The sequence below is a fragment of the Neoarius graeffei genome, chromosome 8, assembly GCF_027579695.1.
Source record: "Neoarius graeffei isolate fNeoGra1 chromosome 8, fNeoGra1.pri, whole genome shotgun sequence".
Taxonomy (NCBI): Eukaryota; Metazoa; Chordata; class Actinopteri; order Siluriformes; family Ariidae; genus Neoarius; species Neoarius graeffei.
The window spans coordinates 67209478-67231871 of record NC_083576.1 but is presented as its reverse complement, the minus strand read 5'-3'; the positions used below and the strand labels follow the sequence as shown (position 1 = coordinate 67231871).

The following is a 22394-nucleotide window of genomic DNA, read 5'->3' as shown; positions in this document are numbered from 1 at the left end:
AAAAACACTCGATTTCAAAATTATTTTGCTGTAGTTGAGAAGACTAACTCTGGGTTTTATGTGGCATAATGAACTAATTTGTGTAATCAGTCACTAAAAAAAGTATCATTAATAATCATTAATAAAATGTTATTTCAATAAATTATAAAGAAATAACTTTTAATAACTGTACTCATACAATAATGTAACATAATGTAATATGAGTCTTATGCCCCACTACTATAACCTTCAGAATGTGGGACACTCTGTTTCTGGATTTGTAATGTTTTTTTTTATACATTGCCTGGCCAAAAAAAAAAAAAAGTTGCCGTTTGGATTTAAATAAGCAAACATTTAAGAGCCGTTGAGTGGATGATTATTGCAGTAATTAATGTGTTTCAACTGTTAACAGTTCTTTTAACCCTAACTGATGCAGTGAGTAGCTTCTCATTTCTTAAAAAAAACATGTCAGAAGGCGTATCCCGTGGTCATGGAAAAAATATTACTGTGTTTCAGAAGGGTCAAATTATTGGCCTGCATCAAGCAAAGAAAACAACTAAGGAGATTACTAAAATGACTGGGTTAAGAACCGTCCAACGCATTCTTAAAACCTGGAAGGATAGTGGGGAACCAAGAACTTCACAGAAGAAATGTGTTTGGAAAAAAATCCTGACTGACCATGATCAGAGATCATTTAAGCACTTGAAGTTGAATTGTAAAAAATGACAGTAGAACTCACGGCTGTGTTTATATTAGTGAAAGTAAGAGTATTTCCATATTAGGGATGGCGAAAACTAAAAAAAAACCTTGACTCATTAGCCGGTTAAAGTCGGTTAACCTATGAGTTTAAACAGGGATGCAAACGGCACGCCTTTTGGCGGATGCCGCCTTTTTCACGTCTGAATCGTGCAGATCCGATTTTTTTTTTTAGGGGGGGCGTTGGAGTGTCTGAATAATTTCATCAGAGTAAATTCTGTATTAAAATTACTAAATAAGCAAATGCCGTTACAGTCCATGAAACATAGGAAGTATGAGAAGAAAACAGTAAATCAGAAAGTTGCGCACGTTTTCGTGGAAGCTGCGCAAATGTGCACAGCTTTCTGATTTATTGTTTTCTTCTCATACTTCCTATGTTTCATGGACTGTAACGGCATTTGCTTATTTAGTAATTTTAATACAGAATTTACTCTGATGAAATTTTTCAGACACTCCAACGCCCCCCCTAAAAAAAAAAATTCGGATCTGCACGATTCAGCCGTGAAAAAGTCGGCATCTGCGCCTTTAGTTTGTGTGGAGAGATATGATCTACAATAACATGCATTGTTGGCTACAGACCGAAACATACTTTCAGAATGCACTGGCCAAGGCAGGACTAAACTCGATGTGCCTTCTAATAATAATTTTAAAAAAAACCAGAATAGTAATTTGTAAGCTAAAAAGCCTGTGTCTGCACTTTTCTTTCGCCGAGTGGCAGCTGTCTTCAACTGGGGCGGGAGGGCGGGACATGACTGAATGGGTGTTTCTGATTTGTCAGCTGTCGTCCTTACACCGCATGGCATGCCCCAAGCGTTTACAACACAGAATTCCAGGTTCTCCGCTCCAAAATCGGCAGCTTCAAAACGATTTGATTTTTTTTTTTTTAACCGACAACCAAAAAAAAAATTAACCGGTTGACGTTGATTCGGTCAAACGGTCATCGGTTAACATCCCTATTCCATATGCACCATGTGACTGAGAACTCACAGGATTAGGACAAAACATCTGTGTGGCCAAAAGAAACCCACTTGTTTGTGAGACTATTCAGGAGAAAAGGCTTCAATTTGCTCGGGAACATAAAGATTGAACTCTAGAGTAATGGAAAAAAGCTCATGCGTTCTGATGAGTCCAGATTTACTCTATTCCCGAGCAATGGGTGTGTCAGAGTAAGAAGTGAAGTGCATGAAGAGATGCATCCATCATGCATAGTGGCCACTGTACAAGCCTCTGGAGGCAGTTTTATGATCTGGGGTTTCTTCAATCGGTCAGATCTAGTCTCAGCAACGTTACGGGACAAATTCATTCAGCTGACTACCTGGATGTACTGAATGACCAGCTTACCTCATCACTGAATTCTTTCTTATTTGATGGCACAGGAATATTCCAGGACGGCAATACCAGGATTGATCTGGCCCAAATTGTGAAAGAGTGGTTCAGGGAGCATGAGGAACGATTTCCACACACGAATTAGCCACCACAGAGTGCTGACCTTAACCCCATTGAAAGCCTGTGGGATGTGCTGGAGAAGACGTTACGGAGTGTTTTGTCTCTCCTATCATTAAAGCTAGACGGCCTTTCGATTTCATAAAACCTGTGAAATTTGGTTCCCTCTGAAATTTGGTCATTGTGATGCATGTTTATTTCTGCAATATCTCACAAAATATCAGGCCATTCTGTGGCTGGGAAGTTATTTAATTTGAGGGGATTCCCTAACGAATAATGTGCATGAAATCGCTCGCTTCGTGCAGTCAAGCAAACAGAGGAAGTCCGTGTGCACATGCGCAGGTTTACTTTCTTCTTCTTTTGGGTTTTACAGCAGCTTGCATCCACAACTGCCATCTACAGGTTTACCTTGACCGTGCACTGACAGTTACATCATTCTGTCGCTAAATGAGCAGCTGATCACACCGAGGTGCTCGCGGACACCGATATTTATTAATTTGGTCCTGCATTTCCTTTCTTTTGCAACATAACATCTTTTCTTGCTTTCTGTTACTGTAGTCGGTCTTTCACGTTTCAGTCGCACATATTACATACAGTAAATGGCATTTAGCAGACGCTATTATCCAGAGCAACGTACAACACACCTAGAGCAGCCTGGGGAGCAGTTGGGGGTTAGATACCTTACTCGGGCACTTCAGCCATTCCTGCTGGTCTAGGGAATCGAACCGGTGACCTTTTGGTCCCAAAGCTGCTTCTCTAACCACACTCGCGTCCTTCATATTTCTCTCCTGTTTCAAATTTCTATCCCACAATGCCTTGTGTGAACGGGAAAAGCCCACCATGCATGTAATGCCACCAAGGCATTACAGTGCCTTGAAAAAGTATTCATACCCCTTGAACTTTTTCACATTTTTCCACCTTACAACCACGAACTTAAAAGTTTTTTATTGAGATTTTATGTGATAGACCAACACAGAGTAGCACATAATTGTGAAGTGAAACAAAAATGATAAATGGTCTTCAAAATTTTAAACAAATAAAAATCTGAAAAATGTGATGTGCATTAGTATTCAGCCCCCCTGTGTCAATACTTTGTAGAGCCACCTTTTGCTGCAATTACAGCTACAAGTCTTTTGTGGTATGTCTCTACCAGCTTTGCACATCTAGACATTGAAATTTTTGCCCATTCTTCTTTGCGAAATAGCTCAAGCTCAGCCAGACTGGATGGAGACAGTCTGTGAACAGCAATTTTCAAGTCTTGCCACAGATGCTCAATGGGATTTAGGTCTGGACTTTGACTGGGCCATTCTAACACATGAATATTCTTTGGTTTAAACCATTCCATTGTAGCTCTGGCTGTATGTTTAGGGTCATTGTCTTGCTGGAAGGTGAATCTCCTTTCCAGTCTCAAGTCTTTTGCAGCCTCCAACAGGTTTTCTTACAGGATTGTCCTGTATTTAGCTCCATCCATCTTCCCATCAACTCTGACCAGCTTCCCTGTCCCTGCTGAAGAAAAGCATCCCCATAGCATGATGCTGCCACCACCATGTTTCACAGTGGGGATGGTGTGTGCAGGGTGATGAGCAGTGTTAGTTTTCCGCCACACAGCGCTTTGCATTTAGGCTAAAAAGTTCAACTTTGGTCTCATCTGACCAAAGCACCTTCTTCCACGTTTGCTGTGTCCCCTACATGGCTTCTCGCAAACTGCAAATGGGACTTCTTATGCCTGTCTTTCAACAATGGCTTTCTTCTTGCCTCTCTTCCAAAAAGGCCAGATTTGTGGAGTGTACGACTTATAGTTGTCCTGTGCACAGATTCTCCCACCTGAGCTGTGGATTTCTGCAGCTCCTCCAGAGTGATCATGGGCCTCTTGGCTGCTTCTCTGACCAGTGCTCTCCTTGCTTGCTCTGTCAGTTTAGGTGGACGGCCATGTCTTGGTAGGTTTGCAGTTGTGCCATACTTTTTCCATTTTTGAATGATGGATTGAACAGTGCTTCTTGAGATGTTCAGAGCTTGGGATATTTTTTTATAACCTAACCCTGCTTTAAACTTCTCCAGAACTTTATCCCTGACCTGTCTGGTGAGTTCTTTGGTCTTCATGATGCTGTTTGTTCTTCAGTGTTCTCTAACAAACCACTGAGGCCTTCACAGAACAAGTGTATTTATGCTGAGAGTAAATTACACACAGTAGGACTCTTAACTAATTAGATGACTTCTGAAGGCAATTGATTGCACTGGATTGTATTTAGAGGTATCAGAGTACAGGGGGCTGAATACTAATGCACACCACATTTTTCAGATTTTTATTTGTTTAAAATTTTGAAGACCATTTATCATTTTTGTTTCACTTCACAATTATGTGCTACTCTGTGTTGGTCTATCACATAAAATCTCAATAAAAAACTTTTAAGTTCGTGGTTGTAAGGTGGAAAAATGTGAAAAAGTTCAAGGGGTATGAATACTTTTTCAAGGCACTGTACATAGTATCTTGAATTGGGTCATGGTGAAGCAAGAAAAAATAGCGGAGAATTTAGGGCCACGTGGCCCTAAATTCGTCTCGTTGTCTTCCGCTTATCCGGGGCCAGGTCGCGGAGGCAGCAGTCTGAGCATGGAAGCCCTCTCCCCAGACACCTTGGCCAGCTCCTTGGGAAGAACACCGAGGCGTTCCCAGGCCAGCTGAGAGATATAGTCCCTCCAGCGTGTTCTGGGTCTTCCCCGGGGCCTCCTCCCAGGGGGACATGCCTGGAACACCTCCCCGGGGAGGCGTCCAGGAGGCATCCGAAAGAGATGCCCGAGCCACCTCAGCTGATTCCTCTCGATGTGGAGGAGCAGCGGCTCTACTCCGAGCTCCTCACGAGTGACTGTGCTTCTCACCCTATCTCTAAGGGAGCGCCCAGCCACCCTGCGAAGGAAACTCATTTCGGCCGCTTGTATCCGTGATCTTGTTCTTTCGGTCATTACCCAAAGCTCATGACCATAGGTGAGAGTCGGAACGTAGATCGACCGGTAAATCGAGAGCTTCGCCTTTTGGCTCAGCTCCTTCTTCACCACAACGGACTGGTAAAGCGACCGCATCACTGCAGAGGCTGCACCAATCCGCCTGTCGATCTCACGCTCCATCCTTCCCTCACTTGTGAACAAGATCCCGAGATACTTAAACTCCTCCACTTGAGGCAGGACTTCTCCACCAACCTGGAGAGGGCAAGCCACCCTTTTCCGGTCGAGAACCATGGCCTCGGACTTGGAGGTGCTGATTCTCATCCCAGCCGCTTCACACTCGACTGCAAACCGCCCCAGTGCATGCTGAAGGTCCTGGTTTGAAGAAGCCAACAGGACATCATCATCCGCAAAAAGCAGAGATGAAATCCTGTGGTTCCCAAACAGGATTCCTTCCGGCCCCTGGCTGTGCCTAGAAATTCTGTCCATAAAAATTATGAACAGAACCGGTGACAAAGGGCAGCCCTGCCGGAGTCCAACATGCACTGGAAACAGGTCTGAATTACTGCCAGCAATGCGAACCAGACTCCTGCTCCGTTCGTACAGGGACCAGGCAGCCCTTAGCAAAGAGCCCCGAACCCCATACTCCCGCAGCACCCCTCACAGAATATCACGAGGGACACGGTTGAATGCCTTCTCCAGATCCACAAAGCACATGTGGACTGGTTGGGCAAACTCCCATGAACCCTTGAGCACCCTATGAAGGGTATAGAGCTGATCCAGTGTTCCATGACCAAGACGAAAACTGCATTGTTCCTCCTGGATCCGAGGTTCGACTATTGGCCGAATTCTCCTCTCCAGTACCCTGGAGTAAACCTTCCCGGGGAGGCTGAGAAGTGTGATTCCCCTATAATTGGAGCACACTCTCTGGTCCCCTTTCTTAAAAAGAGGGACCACCACCCCAGTCTGCCACTCCAGAGGCACTGTCCCCAACCGCCACGCGATGTTGCAGAGGTGTGTCAGCCAAGACAGCCACCACAACATCCAGAGACTTGAGATACTCAGGGCAGATCTCATCCACCCCCGGTGCCTTGCCACCGAGGAGCTTGCAAACCACCTCAGTGACTTCGGCTTGGGTAATGGACGAGTCCATCTCTGAGTCATCAGCCTCCACTTCCTCAATGGAAGATGTGACTGTGGGATTGAGGAGATCCTTGAAGTATTCCTTCTACCGCCCGAGAATGTCCCCAGTCGAGGTCAACAGCTCCCCACCTGTACTGTAAACAGTGTTGGCAGAGTACTGCTTCCCCCTCCTGAGGTGCCGGACGGTTTGCCAGAATTTCTTCGAGGCCGACCGATAGTCCTCCTCCATGGCCTCACCGAACTCCTCTCAGTTCCGAGTTTTTGCCTCCGCAACTGCCCAAGCTGCGGCACACCTGGCCTGCCAATACCCGTCAGCTGCCTCAGGAGTCCCGGAGGCCAACATGGCCCGATACGACTCCTTCTTCAGCTTGACGGCATCCCTTACTTCCGGTGTCCACCACCGGGTTCGGGGATTGCCGCCACTACAGGCACCAGAGACCTTGCGGCCACAGCTCCGAACAGCCGCGTCTACAATGGAGGTAGAGAACATGGTCCACTCAGACTCGATGTCCCTCGCCTCCCTCGGAAACTGGGAGAAGCTCTCCCGGAGGTGGGAGTTAAAGACCTTCCCGACAGAGTGCTCGGCCAGATGTTCCCAGCAGACCCTCACCATACGTTTGGGCCTGCCAGGTCTGTCCGGCTTCCTCCTCCGCCAGCGGATCCAACTCACCACCAGGTGGTGATCAGTTGACAGCTCAGCCCCTCTCTTCACCCGAGTGTCCAAGACATAGGGCCGGAGATCAGATGAAACGACGACAAAGTTGATCATCGACCTCCTACCTAAGGTGTCCTGGTGCCATGTGCACTTATGGACACCCCTAAGCTCGAACATGGTGTTCGTTATGGACAAACCGTGACTAGCACAGAAGTCCAATAACAAAACACCACTCGGGTTCAGATCGGGGAGGACGTTCCTCCCAATCACGCCCCTCCAGGTATCACTGTCGTTGCCCACGTGAGCGTTGAAGTCCCCCAGTAGAACAATGGAGTCCCCAGTCTGAACACCTCTCAGTACCTCTCCCAAGGACTCCAAGAAGGCCAGATACTCTATACTGCTATTCAGCCCGTAGGCACAAACAACAGCAAGAGCCCTCTCCCCGACCCGAAGGCGCAGAGAGGCGACCCTCTCGTTCACCGGGGTAAACTCCAATACATGGCGGCTGAGCTGGGGAGCTATAAGCAAGCCCACACCAGCCCGCCGCCGCTCACCATGGGCAACTCCAGAAAAGTGGAGAGTCCAGCCCCTTTCGAGGAGCTGGGTTCCGGACCCCAAGCTGTGCGTGGAGGTGAGCCCGACTATCTCTTGCCGGTACCTCTCAACCTCCCGCACAAGCTCAGGCTCTTTCCCCCCCAGCGAAATGACATTCCATGTCCCAACAGCTAGCCGCTGTGTTCGGGGATCAGGTCGTCGAGGCCCCTGCCTTTGACTGCCGCCCAGTCCACACTGCGCCAGCCCCCTACGGCTACCTCTGTGGGTGGTGAACCCACAGGAGGTCGGGCCCACGTCACCGCTTCGGGCTGAGCCCGGCCGGGCCCCGTGGGCAAAGGCCCGGCCACCAAGCGCTCGCATACGAGCCCCAACCCCGGGCCTGGCTCCAGGGTGGGGCCCCGGCTGTGCCATACCGGGCGACGTCACGGTCCTTGGTCTTTTATCCATAAGGGTTTTGGTGAACTGCTCTTGGTCTGGCCTGTCACCTAGGACCTGTCTGCCTTGGGAGACCCTAACAGGGGCGTAATGCCCCCGACAACATAGCTCCTAAGAACATTCAAGCACGCAAACCCCTCCACCACAATAAGGTGGCAGTTCTAGGAGGGGGGCCCTAAATTCATTATTCTATTCTTCTTTTTTTTTAATAATAGAATAATGAATTTAGGGGGCCCTAAATTCATTATTCTCATCTCATCATCTCTAGCCGCTTTATCCTGTTCTGCAGGGTCGCAGGCAAGCTGGAGCCTATCCCAGCTGACTACGGGTGAAAGGCGGGGTACACCCTGGACAAGTCGCCAGGTCATCACAGGGCTGACACATAGACACAGACAACCATTCACACTCACACCTATGGTCAATTTAGAGTCACCAGTTAACCTAACCTGCATGTCTTTGGACTGTGGGGGAAACCGTAGCACCCGGAGGAAACCCACGCGGACACGGGGAGAACATGCAAACTCCACACAGAGAGGCCCTCGCCGGCCACAGGGCTCGAACCCGGACCTTCTTGCTGTGAGGCGACAGCACTAACCACTACACCACCGTGCTGCCCATTCATTATTCTATTATAAAAAAAAAAAAAGAATAAAATTGGAAGTCTGTGATTCAAATTCAGTAGCTTTCGGTCCACTAAAGAAAAACAATTGGGCGCCAGGGAAACTTCTTTTTATGACCTATACTTGAAAAATCTGAAAGGTGGTCTAACTTTAATACAAGATCTCTGAACAATTAATGCAACTCTGAGTGGAAATAAATGATGTGATGTTGCATAAGGTTGTCCAAACAATGCCACGGAGTAAGTGTAATCAAAGCTAAACGTGGTCTAACAAAATATTAGTGTGCAACTTTTTTTTTTTGAGCTGGGCAGTGTGTGTGTGTGTGTGTGTGTGTGTGTGTACACTGCGTTCCAAATTATTATGCAAATTATATTTTTCTCTGATTTTCCTAAATGGTCGATGCAAATGACAGTCAGTATAATTTTCAAGTCATCAACCGTTAGAGTATAAATCAAATTTTATTGAACAAACTTCCCAATGATAACAGTATTTTTTTCAAAAATAAAAATAAAAAAAACTCAAAATGCACTGTTCCAAATTATTATGCACAACAGAGTTTCAAAGCATTTTATAGGCTGTAAAGAACTGAAAATGGTCATTTGTTGAATTTGCAGCATTAAGTAGTCATATTTACTGAAATCAAAAGCCATTTCAATCAAAAACATCTTAACAGGCCAAGTTACATGGTAACATAGGACCCCTTCTTTGATATCACCTTCACAATTCTTGCATCCTTTGAACTTGTGAGTTTTTGGAGAGTTTCTGCTTGAATTTCTTTGCAGGATGTCAGAATAGCCTCCCAGAGCTGATGTTTTGATGTGAACTGCCTCCCACCCTTATAGATCTTTTGCTTGAGGATACTCCAAAGGTTCTCAATAGGGTTGAGGTTAGGGGAGGATGAAGGCCGCACCATGAGTTTCTCTCCTTTTATGCCCATAGCAGCCAATGACACAAAGGTATTCTTTGCAGCATGAGATGGTGCATTGTCATGCATGAAGATGATTTTGCTACGGAAGGCACGGTTCTTATTTTTGTACCATGGGGGAAGTGGTCAGTCAGAAACTCTACATACTTTGCCGAGGTCATTTTCACACCTTCAGGGACCCTAAAGGGGCCTACCAGCTCTCTCCCCATGATTCCGGCTCAAAACATGACTCCGCCACCTCCTTGCTGATGTCGCAGCCTTGTTGGGACATGGTGGCCATCCACTACTCCATCCATCTGGACCATTCAGGGTTGCATAGCACTCCTCAGTAAACAAAACTGTTTGAAAATTAGTCTTCATGTATTTCTGGGCCCACTGCAACCGTTTCTGCTTGTGAGCATTGGTTAGGGGTGGCCGAATAGTAGGTTTATGCACAACTGCAAGCCTCTGGAGGATCCTCCACCTTGAGGTTCGCGGGACTCCAGAGGCACCAGCAGCTTCAGATACCTGTTTGCTGCTTTGTAATGGCATTTTAGCAGCTGCTGTCTTATAGGGTAGTCACACTAGAGGCGGAATGCCGTCGGAATGAAAATTCTTTGTATGTTCCGGGATATTAGAAGTGCATTCTAAAAATTCTGACTCCATTCTGAGTGCATTCCAAACATTCGGGCCCATTCTTGTGGCCGGCCCGAATGTTTTGCTCATGCTCAGAACATTCGAGGTGCATTCGAAGAGGAGAAATATCGAACGGCATTCGAAGTGTATTCAAACTGCATTCTGACTGCATTCTAAATATTCTTACGGCATTCCAACAGCATTTGAAACATTCTGATCACATTCGAGGGAAAAATCGAAATGGCAAGTCACTTCAAATCCTGCCAGAATATCCCGAATGTTCCTCGAATGAGCCGGAATGCCGTCGGAATGAAAATTCTTTGTATATTCCGGGATATTCGAAGTACATTTCTAAGTATTCAAGCTGCATTCTCTTTGAATTCTTAGATGTTCGAAACATATTCGGCGGCTATTCCGGGAGCATTCTGACTGCATCTGAGGTGAATTCATACAGCATTCGAGGCACCTTCCGACCAGACTTCAGGTGGTATTCGGGCAGCAATCGAACCGCACTCGTACGGCCTTCGAAGTGCATTCTTAATATCCTTACTGCATTCTAACAGCATTCTAGGTATTCCTACTGTGTTCCAACTGCATTCGAAAGCTAATACACCCGGAATGTGCAAGAATCATTCGAGGCGGGTTCGAAGCGCATTCTAAGTATTCGAACGACATTCTTACAAAGCTGTAAGAATGTTGGTCAGTTTGGCATTCCCGCCCAAATGTGGCACGAATTTTGAAAAATTTTTCATTCCGGCTTGTTCTGCTTGATTCCTGCTAATTCCGAATAAGTGTGCCGGGGGCCTTAATCCGATGAATTTGTCTGGCAGAAACCTTCATTATGCCTTTATCTGCACAAATCCGTCTGTGCTCTGAATCCGCCACAAATCTTTTCACAGTATGATCACGCTTAAGTTTTCGTGAAATATCTCGTGTTTTCATACCTTGTCCAAGGCATTGCACTATTTGACGCTTTTCGGCAGCAGAGAGATCCTTTTTCTTTCCCATATTGCTTGAAAGCTGTGGCCTGCTTAATAATGTGGAACGTCCTTCTTAAGTAGTTTTCCTTTAATTGAGCAAACTAATTATCACCAGTGTCTGATTTCAGTGACCCAAAGAGCCCTGAGACACACTACCATCCATGAGTTTAATTGAAAAACAAAAAATTAAATCTTTGACACTTAAATCCAATTTGCATAATAATTTGGAACGCGGTGAATACATTTCAGAGTATGTTTTTTGTTTAAAAATGGTCAAAGCCTGATTTTTGGTGTTTTTGGCTGTTGCAGAATTTTGTTGCAGCAAATGAGTTTTGTCTTTTATTATTGTAAAAAAAAAAAAAGGAAAATTTGTGTTTTGGTTTTTTTTTTGCATGTGAGCACAGCAGGAAGATGCTTTGTGATGTGCTGCTGGTAGCCGGTGAAGAAGAGATTCCTGCCCATAAAGTGGTGCTGGCTTCCTGTAGTCCCTACTTCTGCGCTATGTTTACAGGTTCTCTTCTTTTAGCAGTAATCATTTATACCAAGATTCCCAGCATGTTTTGATTTATGCGTTAAGTAGACTCCAACACTGGTTAGAAAGGGGGAATCAAAATTCCTGTTTATTGAGTGCAAGAGTTTTATCAGATCTGCTTTCTATTTGTGAAATGTCTTCAGCATGACTTTAGGGGTGTTCACACGGCAACTTTTACTCCGGTGTAGCACCGGGGCTGCCCCGGTAGAGCGTTCACACGGTACAAAGTTATACCAGTGTAGCCCCTGAAAGCTGCTTAAACCGGTGCAAATCTAACCCTGCTCAGGAGGTGGTTTAAGAAATTTACTCCGGAGTAAATGCTAGTTTGCAGGGCAGCACCGATATAAAATGGGACGTCCGAACGCTACAGGGGTAGACCCGCTACGCGTGAGGAGAGTTGATTACATACGAGCATTGCATAATTTGCATCCTGGTATTTTGCGCTTCCAAAATGGCGAATATCAACAACAACAGAACTGCGTGTCTTCCAGTGTTGCCAGATTGGGCAGTTTTAAGTGCATTCTGGCGGATTTGAACATATTTTGGGCTGGAAAACGTCAGCAATATCTGGCAACACTGGACTGTCTTCATCCACGTTGTTTTCCCGGCGCTTGGTGATGCCATGACAACCAGGAAAAGGAAGTACATTTTCACGCATGTGCATATTTAATTTCCGCATTATTACTATCGCAAATGATAGTAATAATGATAGGAAATGATGGTAATAAAAGGAAATGATATCAAAACTTTAATACTATCAAAGGAAATGATAGTAATAAAGTTTTTGCTACTATTGCACGGTCGCAGAAACTGCCGTGTGACCGCAAGTGGGGCTGCACCGGTGCTAATACTCTTCTCTCTAGTAAGCAGGGTTGTGACGTGTGAACGCTGCGCAAAATTTACACCGGTGTAAGATATATCGCAACAAAATACATCGGTGCAGCATCGATGCAAATATGTGCCGTGTGAACACCCTATTTGAATGATATCGCTGTTTTCAGCCGATGCTGTGTTCACTGTGTTCAGGAGAAATGAGTGAAAGTAAAGCCTCGTGTGTGGAGATAAGGGACGTGGATGGACAGACTCTCAGGAAATTAGTGGACTATATTTATACAGCGGAGATCGAAGTAACGGAGGACAACGTGCAGGTAGGTTGAAACACAAACATCTTTTCATTAGTGCATCAGTACATCTCAGTTATGTGTCCGTAATTGTAAAGTCCAGCTGTGCCTTGTTCACCTGCCTGTTTTTCTGTTGCTTGCCTTGGAATGTGCTTGTGCTTTCTTTCTCTAGCTTCTCCAGCTGGATATCTTTGAGGCACACGTTTCCTCTCATTTTTAACAGGGGAAATGTGTAAAGAGCAAGGGAAAGTCCTGCCTTTGTTTACTACTATTGTCTTTTGAGCTGACAGTTCAGGGAAGTGAGGGGAATATCAGACGCTGTTGTGAGGTTTTTGGACATTTTGTTGAAATGTTTGTGAGTAGAAGAATTTGTTTAGCTCCAGACATTTCGGTTGAAGAGAACAGGGTTTCTGAAGAGCCGCGCTATTCCTGTGAATAGTACATTGACCGCTAAATCTTAAGTCACCAGAAACAGTTCTGGAGCACCAGACTTATCCTGTGTCCGAAATCTGTCACTACTCACTATATAGTGATTTAGATACAGTGATTCGCCATTTTGTAGTGCTGTCCGAATGTATAGTGAGAATTATTACACCCTATATAGTGCACTCAGGTATCCCACAATGCACCGTGAAAAGTAGTGTACAACTGATGGTCACTAACCAAGCAATATATACCGTTGTGGTTGGGCTGAAAGAAAAAAAAAGTGTGTTGGGGTGAATGGACGGAGGAAGAAACACATTGTAAACAGACAGTCAAATAGAATTAAAAATAGTAAGAGAATATAAGCTTACTGTATTTTCTATATAATTTATATTATCTATCTATCTATCTATCTATCTATCTATCTATCTATCTCTCTATCTCTCTCTCTCTCTCTCTCTCTCTCTCTCTCTCTCTCTCATATATATGTTATTTACCAGCTGGGAGGTCCGTATCGTGAAACACCGTGACCGAGGTCTTGAAAGTACTGAGCGAGGCCCTCTGGGCCGAGATCAGTATTCAAGGCCGAGGTCACGGTATTTCACCATACGGACCGACCTTAAGCTGGTAAATAATATATTTGTTTTTTTCTTTACCAAATTCTAACAGAAAACGAGAGCGCCCGAAAGGGAAAACCGAGCCGAGCCGCCATTTTGAATCCTCATTCACGGCTGTAATGCTAATTGCTTCCTCCTCGGTATACAAGTGCACTTCCATGGCAGGAAAAAAACTACATTTTGCCGCCTATGTAGTCCCCTATTTATACAAAATTGAGTCATTCAGGATTCAGCCATGTTTTTGCTCGGCGTTAGCAACACTTACAGGTTTTAGCTTTCTCCTGCAATGTTTTCTTTTATTTCTTCTTCCTCAGGGTAGTAAAACTCGCTTTCGCTGTGAACACTGTCGTTATCGCTATCCATGCTGTAAAATGATTGCTATTCTCCTGAGAAATGCAAAAATAAATGTTGACCAAAATTGCTACTATATTTGTTGTTGTTGTGAACGAGCGAGTCGCCAGAGGTCCGTATCCGGGGTCCGTACCGTAGGATACGGACCCGCTCGCCAGCCAATCAGAGCACGGGATTTGATGGAAACTGGACCGCCAAAAAAATAATTTAGCTTATCTTCTATATAATATAGAAAATAAGCTAAAATAGAATAAGACAGATAAAATACAATAATAAGTTACAGTGCAGAGCGAGGAATTAATCAAAGGCCTCAAATTTGATTTAATAAAAGGCAGCGGCAAAGAAGAAAGTAAGTATTCAGCCTTGATTTAAAAGAACTGAAAGATGCAGCGGACACAAAGTATTTTGTATTTATTAATGTGGGAAATGCGCTCAGTATAATAGGGATTTATCACAGAAATACATGCATGTATTTATTATTTTGAAAACCCACCAGATCTGGCACATTTTAATTGTGCGACAGTAATGACGTAAATAACGGCGTGACAGACTAGTGTCTGAAAGCGTTTTTTTTTTTTTTTCATTTTATCAATGATCTCACTATATAGTCCTCTATATAAGAATTCCCTATATAGGGAGTAATGAATGCGTGAGTGATTTCAGACCCAGCATTCGTGTTTAGAGCTGATCCATATCATGTGTAACACGTCTGGTCAGGTGCTGCTGCCGGCAGCCAGCTTACTGCAGCTAATGGAGGTGAGACAGGTGTGTTGCGAGTTCCTGCAAGCCCAGCTCCACCCCAGCAACTGCCTGGGCATCCGTGCCTTCGCTGACCTGCACACCTGCACTGACTTGCTTAGCCAGTCTCATGCCTACGCTGGTGAGTTGGCGAACTGTGCGCATCCTGCTCAAGCATGTCAGAAGAATAGACCCGGAGAATATATAGTAATTGCATAACCTGTGTGTGTATGTGGTTTTTTTTTTTTTTTCTGTGCTGTTCAGAGCAGCATTTTACCGAGGTCATGCTGGGAGAAGAGTTTATGGGTCTTTCCCTGCAGCAGGTGTGCAGTCTCATCTCCAGTGACAAGCTGACTGTTTCTACTGAAGAAAAGGTGACCGTTACGAGGAGGCCATATCATAATATATTCTTAAATGTTTCAGATGTGTTTTTATTTACAGAAAATAATGTTCCTGTGCCACAGGTCATATTTGTTATTTCTTCTGCTAAACGAGATCTCTGTTAGGATTGTAGTGATATACTGTGCAAAGTTAAATTGCGATACAAATTTATAACGATTTGAATTGTTGTTGAAAAAAAAGAATCACAATTATGATCAGGCTACATAATCTTAGTTTTTCCTAGCTGTAATTTGCTGTTGTTTAGACAGCAGAGGGTGTAATAACATGCATTCCCACCATTGTACGAGATTTCACCCTAGGCGGAAGTAACACAGCTCTAATGCTGCGAAAGCACACAAACACACAACAGATCTAAAATGGGAAAGAGCTGTTGTGCAACTGATTGTACAAATAGATTTAACAAGATATCCGAGAAGAAAATGGAGGAAGTACAAATGTTTATAAAGGTTTAATAATAAATAGGCCTTTTCTTAATAACATTTTGATGAAAGGGATATTTTAGTTTTATTATATATAATGTTATTTACCAGCTGGGAGGTCCGTATGGTGAAATACCGTGACCGAGGTCTTGAAAGTACTGACCGCAGCCCTCTGGGCCGAGGCCAGTATTCAAGGCCGAGGTCACTTTATTTCACCATACGGACCGACCTTAAGCTGGTAAATATATTTATTTTTTCTTTACCAAATTCTAACAGAAAACGAGCGCCCGAAAGAGAAAACTGAGCCGAGGCGAGCCGCCATTTTGAATCCTCATTCACGGCTGTAATGCAAATTGCTTCTTCCTCGGTATACAAGTGCACTTCCATGGCAGGAAAAAAAAACATTTTGCCGCCTATGTAGTCCCCTATTTATACAAAATTGAGTCATTCAGGATTCAGCCATGTTTTTGCTCGGCGTTAGCAAGTTACAGGTTTTTAGCTTTCTCCTGAAATGTTTTCTTTTATTTCTTCTTCCTCAGGGTAGTAAAACTCGCTTTCGCTGTGAACACTGTCGTTATAGCTATCCATGATGTAAAATTAATGCTATTATGCTGAGAAATGTTGGCAAAAATGTATAAGATTTTTGATAAAATCTTATAAATAAATCTTATAAAAAAGATAAATGTTGACAAAAATTGCGACTATGTATGTTGTTGTGAACGAGCGAGTCGCCAGAGGTCCGTAACCGGGGTCCGTACCGTAGGATACGGAACCGCTCACCAGCCAATCAGAGCGCAGGATTTGATGAAAACCGCACCGCGAAAAAAATAAGCTATTAGATTTTACTCCAATCTTTACAAATGTGGGTAAATAATTATTGTTTGTTTTTAGGAAAATGAATCAAGTTTTTTTTTTATTTAACAAAAGGAATATTTAAGTTGATAATAGGAAAAATAAATTTAGCATTTTTAAAAATAAAATGTATTTAATTTTTTTCCCCCGGAAATGTCGTGAGAAAATCAAATCATAAACCCAATATCATGACTCGAATCGAATCATAAATTGGGTGAATTGTTACATGCCTAATCTCTGTTTAAGCCTCTTCTTTATAGGAAGATGTGATTAGGCAAATTCCAAAATGACTTCCATTATATGCGCTTACGACATGGGGTATAATATAATGGTGTTCCATAACTTACACAGTGCTAGTGTGTCTATTTGGGATTCATCCACAGAAAAAATGTGATTCTAGTAAGAAGCGCTTGGAAATTGCTTACATATATTTAAACTTTTAGGACACTGTAGCAGATCGGGGTTCAGAAGGCTGAATAGAGACAGTGCCCCAGACCGGTGTTCGATCCCACCTCCACCTACATAGACATTTGGATATGTTAGATAGATAGATTAGCTATTTAGATAGAAATTGAGATGTCAAAAGATACTATGTTGGCTGAGTAACTTAAAAATAGTTTTTCCACTACATTCCCTACATTTAAGCCAAATTTTCTAGCAGGAAAATTATATAAAACATACATACATACATAATTGTGGTCAGAAGTTTACATACAGTGACATGAATGTCATCTTGGATATGAATGTCATGGCAATATTTGGCCCTTCAGTAATTTCTTTGAACTGTTCTTTTTCTGTGGCAGAATGTACAGCATACATCTTTAATAAAAAAAAAAACACTAGAATTTGGTGCACAAGTTTTAATTTTCTTTGGGTTTTCTGAAATCAACACAGTGTCAAAATTATACATACAGGGTCAAAAATATACATACAGCACACCTAATATTTGGGTAAAATGTCTCTTCGCAAGATTCACCTTGACCAAACATTTTTGGTTACCATGAACAAGCTTCTGGCAGAATTCTGGTTGGATATTTCACGACTCTTCATGGTAGAATTGGTAGAGTTCAATTAATTATTATTTTTTTCTTGGCATGGACTCGACTTATAAGTACGGTTCATATATTTTCAATCGGGTTGAAGTCAGGACTTGTTTTAAGCTTAATGTTAGCCTGCTTTATCCTCTGCAACCAGCTCTGATGCGTGTTTGGGTTCATTTCCTGTTGTAACTCCCAAGTCGTGTGCAAGTTTCTGATGGTTTATGCTGAAGAATTCTGAGGTAGTCCTCCTTCTTCATTATTTCATCCACTTTGTGCAATGAACCAGCTCCACTGGCAGCAAAACAGCCCCAGAGCATGATGATCCTACCACCACCACCAGCTGGTACAGTGTCCCTCTGTACATGGTGGTCATTGTGGCCAAACAACTCAATCTTTGTCTCATCTGACCATACAGCTATCCTCCAGAAGGCTTTTTTTCTTTGTCTGTGTGGCCAGCTTCAAACTTTAAGCTTAAAGGTGTCAATTTTTGAGCAGGGGGTTATTTCTTGGATAGCAGCCTCTTAGTCTATGGTGATCTGAACTGTAGACAGTGATCCATCAGCTTCCAGTTCATGGCAGGGCTGTGCCATGGTTGTTCCTGACCATCCAAACCAATTTCCTTTCAGCTGAGGGTGAGAGTTTGGGTTTTCTTGAAGCAAAGTGGCTTGGCAAAGTGACTACACCTCACAATAACTTGGATACAATTGTTTGAACTGATCTTGGAATTTGCAGTTGTTTAGAAATGGCTCTAAGAGACATTCCAGAGTTGTGTATACGTATCTGTGATCCTCTTCCTCATATCTGCACTGAGCTCCTTGGACTTTCCCATGGTATTGTGTGTTGGTCAATCCAATGAGTGCTGTAAACAAACCCGTTTTATGAAGGCACAGAGAAGCTACCAGCTGTAGTCAATCATGATCACTAACAGGAAGTTAAGAGACCTCGACCTTGGCAAGATAAGAGACATTTTGGAAGTTTCAGCACCTCTGAATTAATAATCTAAATGAGCATATATATATATTTTGACCCTGTATGTACAATTGTGACCCTGTGTTGATTTCAGAAGACCCAAAGAAAATTAAAACTTGTGCACCAAATTCTAGTGTTTTTTTTTTTTAATTAAAGATGTATACTGTACAATCATTCTGCCACAGAAAAAGAACAGTTCAAAGAAATTACTGAAGGGCCAAATATTGCCATGACATTCATACAGTGGCATGCAAAAGTTTGGGCACCCTTACTTAAAATGTCTGTTACTGTGAATAGTTAAGTGAGCAGAAGATGAACTGATCACCGAAAGGCATAAAGGTAAAGACGACACATTTTTTTCAGCGTTTTCTGCAAGATTTGTGTATTATTTTTGTTTTGTACAATTGGAGAGTGAAAAAAGAAAAGGAACACCATGCGAAAGCTTGGGCACCCCAATACATTTGAGTTTTGAGTTCTCAGCTAACTTTTACCAAGGTTCCAGACCTTAATTAGCTTACTGATCTGTGGCTTGTTCAAATTCTTCGTTAGGAAAGGTCAGATGATGCAGATTTCAAAGCTGTATAAATTCTCTGACTCCTCAAACTTGTCCCTAAAATCAACAGCCATGGGCTCCTCTAAGCAACTCCCTCGCATTCTGAATAATAAAATAATTGATGCTCACAAAGCAGGAGAAGGCTACAAGAACGTAGCAAAGTGTTTTCAGGTAGCTGTTTCCTCAGATCGTAATGTTATCAAGAAATGGCAGTTAACAGAAACAGTGGAGATCAAGGTGAGGTCTGGAAGATGAAGAAAACTTTCTGAAAGAACTGCTCGCTGAATTGCTAGAAAGGCAAATAAAAACCCTTGTTTGACTGCAAAAGACCTTCAGAAAGATTTAGCAGACCCTGGAGTGGTGGTGCACTGTTCTACTATGCAGCGACACCTGAACAAATATGACCTTCATGGAAGAGTCATCAGAAGAAAACCGTTCCTGCGTCCTAGCCATAAAATTCAGCGTCTGAAGTTTGCAAATGAACATCTAAATAAGCCTGATGCATTTTGGAAACAAGTCCTGTGGACTGATGAAATCAAAATAGAACTTTTTGTTCACAATGTGCAAAGGTATGTTTGGAGAAAAAAGGGTGCCAAATTCCAGGAAAAGAACACCTCTCCAACTCTGAAGCATGGGTGTGGATCGATCATGCTTTGGGGTTGTGTTGCAGCCAGTGGCACAGGGCACATTTCATTGGTTGAGGGAAGCATGGATTCGAATAAATACCAGCAAATTCTGGAAGCAAACATCACACCATCTGTAAAAAAGTTGAATTTAAAAAGAGGACGGGTCCTACAATAAGACGATGATCCAAAACACACCTCAAAATCTACAATGGAATACCTCAAGAGGCACAAGCTGAAGGTTTTGCCCTGGCCCTCACAGTCCCCGACCTAAACATCATTGAAAATCTGTGGATAGATCTCAAAAGAGCAGTGCATGCAAGACAACCCAAGAAACTTGTAGAACTGGAAGCCTTTTGCAAGGACGAACGTGTGAAAATCCCCCAGGTAAGAACTGAAAGATGATTAGCTGGCTCCAAAAAGTGTTTACAAGCTGTGATACTTGCCAAAGGGGGTATTACTGGGGGGGGGTGCCTAAACTTTTGCTTCGGGGTCCTTTTCCTTTTTTGTCATTTTGAAAATGTAAAAGATGAAAATAAAAAATTGTACAACCCCAATTCCAAAAAAGTTGGGAAGCTGTGCAAACTGTAAATAAAAACATAATGTGATCATTTGCAATTCATGGAAACTCTATATTTCGTTGAAAAAGTACAAAGTTCACATACCAAATGTTGAAACTTAGAAATTTTATTGCTTTTTGAAAAATATATGGTCATTTTGAATTTGATGCCAGCAACACGTTTCAGAAAAGTTGACACAGGGGCAATAAAAGACTGAAAGAGTTGTGTAATGCTAATTATAATAAATAAATAAATAAATAAATAAATAGGTTAATTGGCAACAGGTCAGTAACATGATTTGGTATAAAATGAGCATCCCAGAGAGTCTGAGACTCTCAGAAGTAAAGATGAGGAGAGGTTCATCACTCTGTGAAAGACTGCATGGGCAAGCAGTGCAACATTTTAAGAATGACATTCCTCAATGTAAAATTGCAAAGAATTTGGGGATCACATCATCTATGGTACATAATATCATTAAAAGATTCAGAGAATCTGGAGAAATCTCTGTATGCAAGATACAAGGCTGAAAACTGACATCGGATACCTGTGATCTTCAGGCCCTCAGGCAATACTGCATTAAATGCAGACACGTGTCTGGAGGGGAAATCACTGTATGGGCTCAGGAACACTTCAGAAAACCATCGTCTGTGAAAAAACAGTTCATTACTGCATCCACAAATGCGAGTTAATACCAGATATAACCAATATCCAGAAACACCTCCACCTTCTCTGGGCCCGAGCTCTTTTACAATGGACTGAGGTGAAGTGGAAAATTGTCCCGAGTTCTGACGAATCAAAAATAGAAATTCTTTTTAGAAATCATGAACACCACGTCCTCCAGGCTAAAGAAGAGAGGGACCATCCGGCTTGTTATCAGTGCACAGTTCAAAAGCCAGCATCTGTGATGGTATGAGGGTGCATTAGTGCACATGACATGGGTAGCTTGTACATCTGGGAAGGCATCATTAATGCTAAATGATATATACACTGTTCAGAGCAATATGCTGCCATTCAGACAAAATCTTTTGCAGGGAAGGCCTTCCTTCTTTCAGCAAGACGGTGCCAAACCGTTTTCTGCACATATTAAAACTGCATGACTCTGCAGTAAAAGAGTCCAGGTGCTAAACTGGCCTGCCTGCAGTCCAGACCTGTCTCCTATTTAGAACATTTGGCACATTATGAAGTGCAAAATATGACAGGAGACCCTGAACTGTTGAGCAACTGAAATTGTATATCAGGCAAGAATGGGACAACATTTCTCTTTCAAAACTGCAGCATTTGGTCTCCTCAGTTCCCAAGCATTTACAGAGTGTTGTTAAAAGTAGAGGTGATGCAACACTGTGGTAAACATGCCCTATGTCCCAACTTTTTTGAAACGTGTTGCTTACATCAAATTCAAAATGAGCATATATTTTTCAAAAAAAACAATGAAATTTCTCAATTTCAACATTTGATGTGTTGTCTTTGTACCATTTTCAGTGAAATATAGGGCTTCCATGATTTGCAAATTATCACATTGTTTTTATTTACAGTTTACACAGTGTCCCAACTTTTTTGGAATTGGGGTTGTATTTGCTTAAAATATAAAGGGAATGAGTCATCTTTAACTTTATGCCTTTTGGAGATCATTTCATCTTCAACTTGCTTAACTCTTCACAGTAACAGCAATTTTGACCAGGGGTGCTCAAACTTTTGCATGCCACTGTATGTAAACTTCTGACCACAACTGTATGTGTATACACATGCACACAAAAAGGGGGCTGCAAAAGTAGGTATGGACCCTTTTCACGTGACGTCACGACAAACGCGGCCACCATTTTGGACATGAACTACCAGTAGTCACAGCCAACAACGAGGAATGATGGCGAAGCATCGAAAGGAATATAGCCATCAAAGAAAGTTTTTACTTTCAGCAAGACTTCCATCATGCCATTATATTGTTGTGCACCTGGATGTAGTAACCATCAACACACAAGGCAAGATTTATCATTTTATCGGATCCCGACAGATGCTGACCGACGGAGAAGATGGATGGTCTCTAAAATATTGGCAAAATGATGTTTATTGACATAGCAATCGTGTGTAACGGGAAGCATTTGCATATCCAAAGTGTTGTGTTTACATCAAAGATAAAATAAACCGATATGACAA

The 22394-nt window shown here is 42.9% G+C and overlaps 1 protein-coding gene across 2 annotated transcripts in view; it reads left to right on the top strand.

Annotated features, from left to right (window-relative positions):
- Positions 1–22394, top strand: part of klhl3 (kelch-like family member 3) — a 71718-nt gene that overhangs the window by 28092 nt on the left and 21232 nt on the right. For both annotated transcript variants that reach the window (XM_060928056.1, XM_060928057.1), the window contains exons 3-6: positions 11448–11554; positions 12602–12723; positions 14805–14967; positions 15090–15199. In XM_060928056.1, the coding sequence (XP_060784039.1) occupies positions 11448–11554; positions 12602–12723; positions 14805–14967; positions 15090–15199 (502 nt within the window). The remainder of the gene's footprint in view (positions 1–11447; positions 11555–12601; positions 12724–14804; positions 14968–15089; positions 15200–22394) is intronic.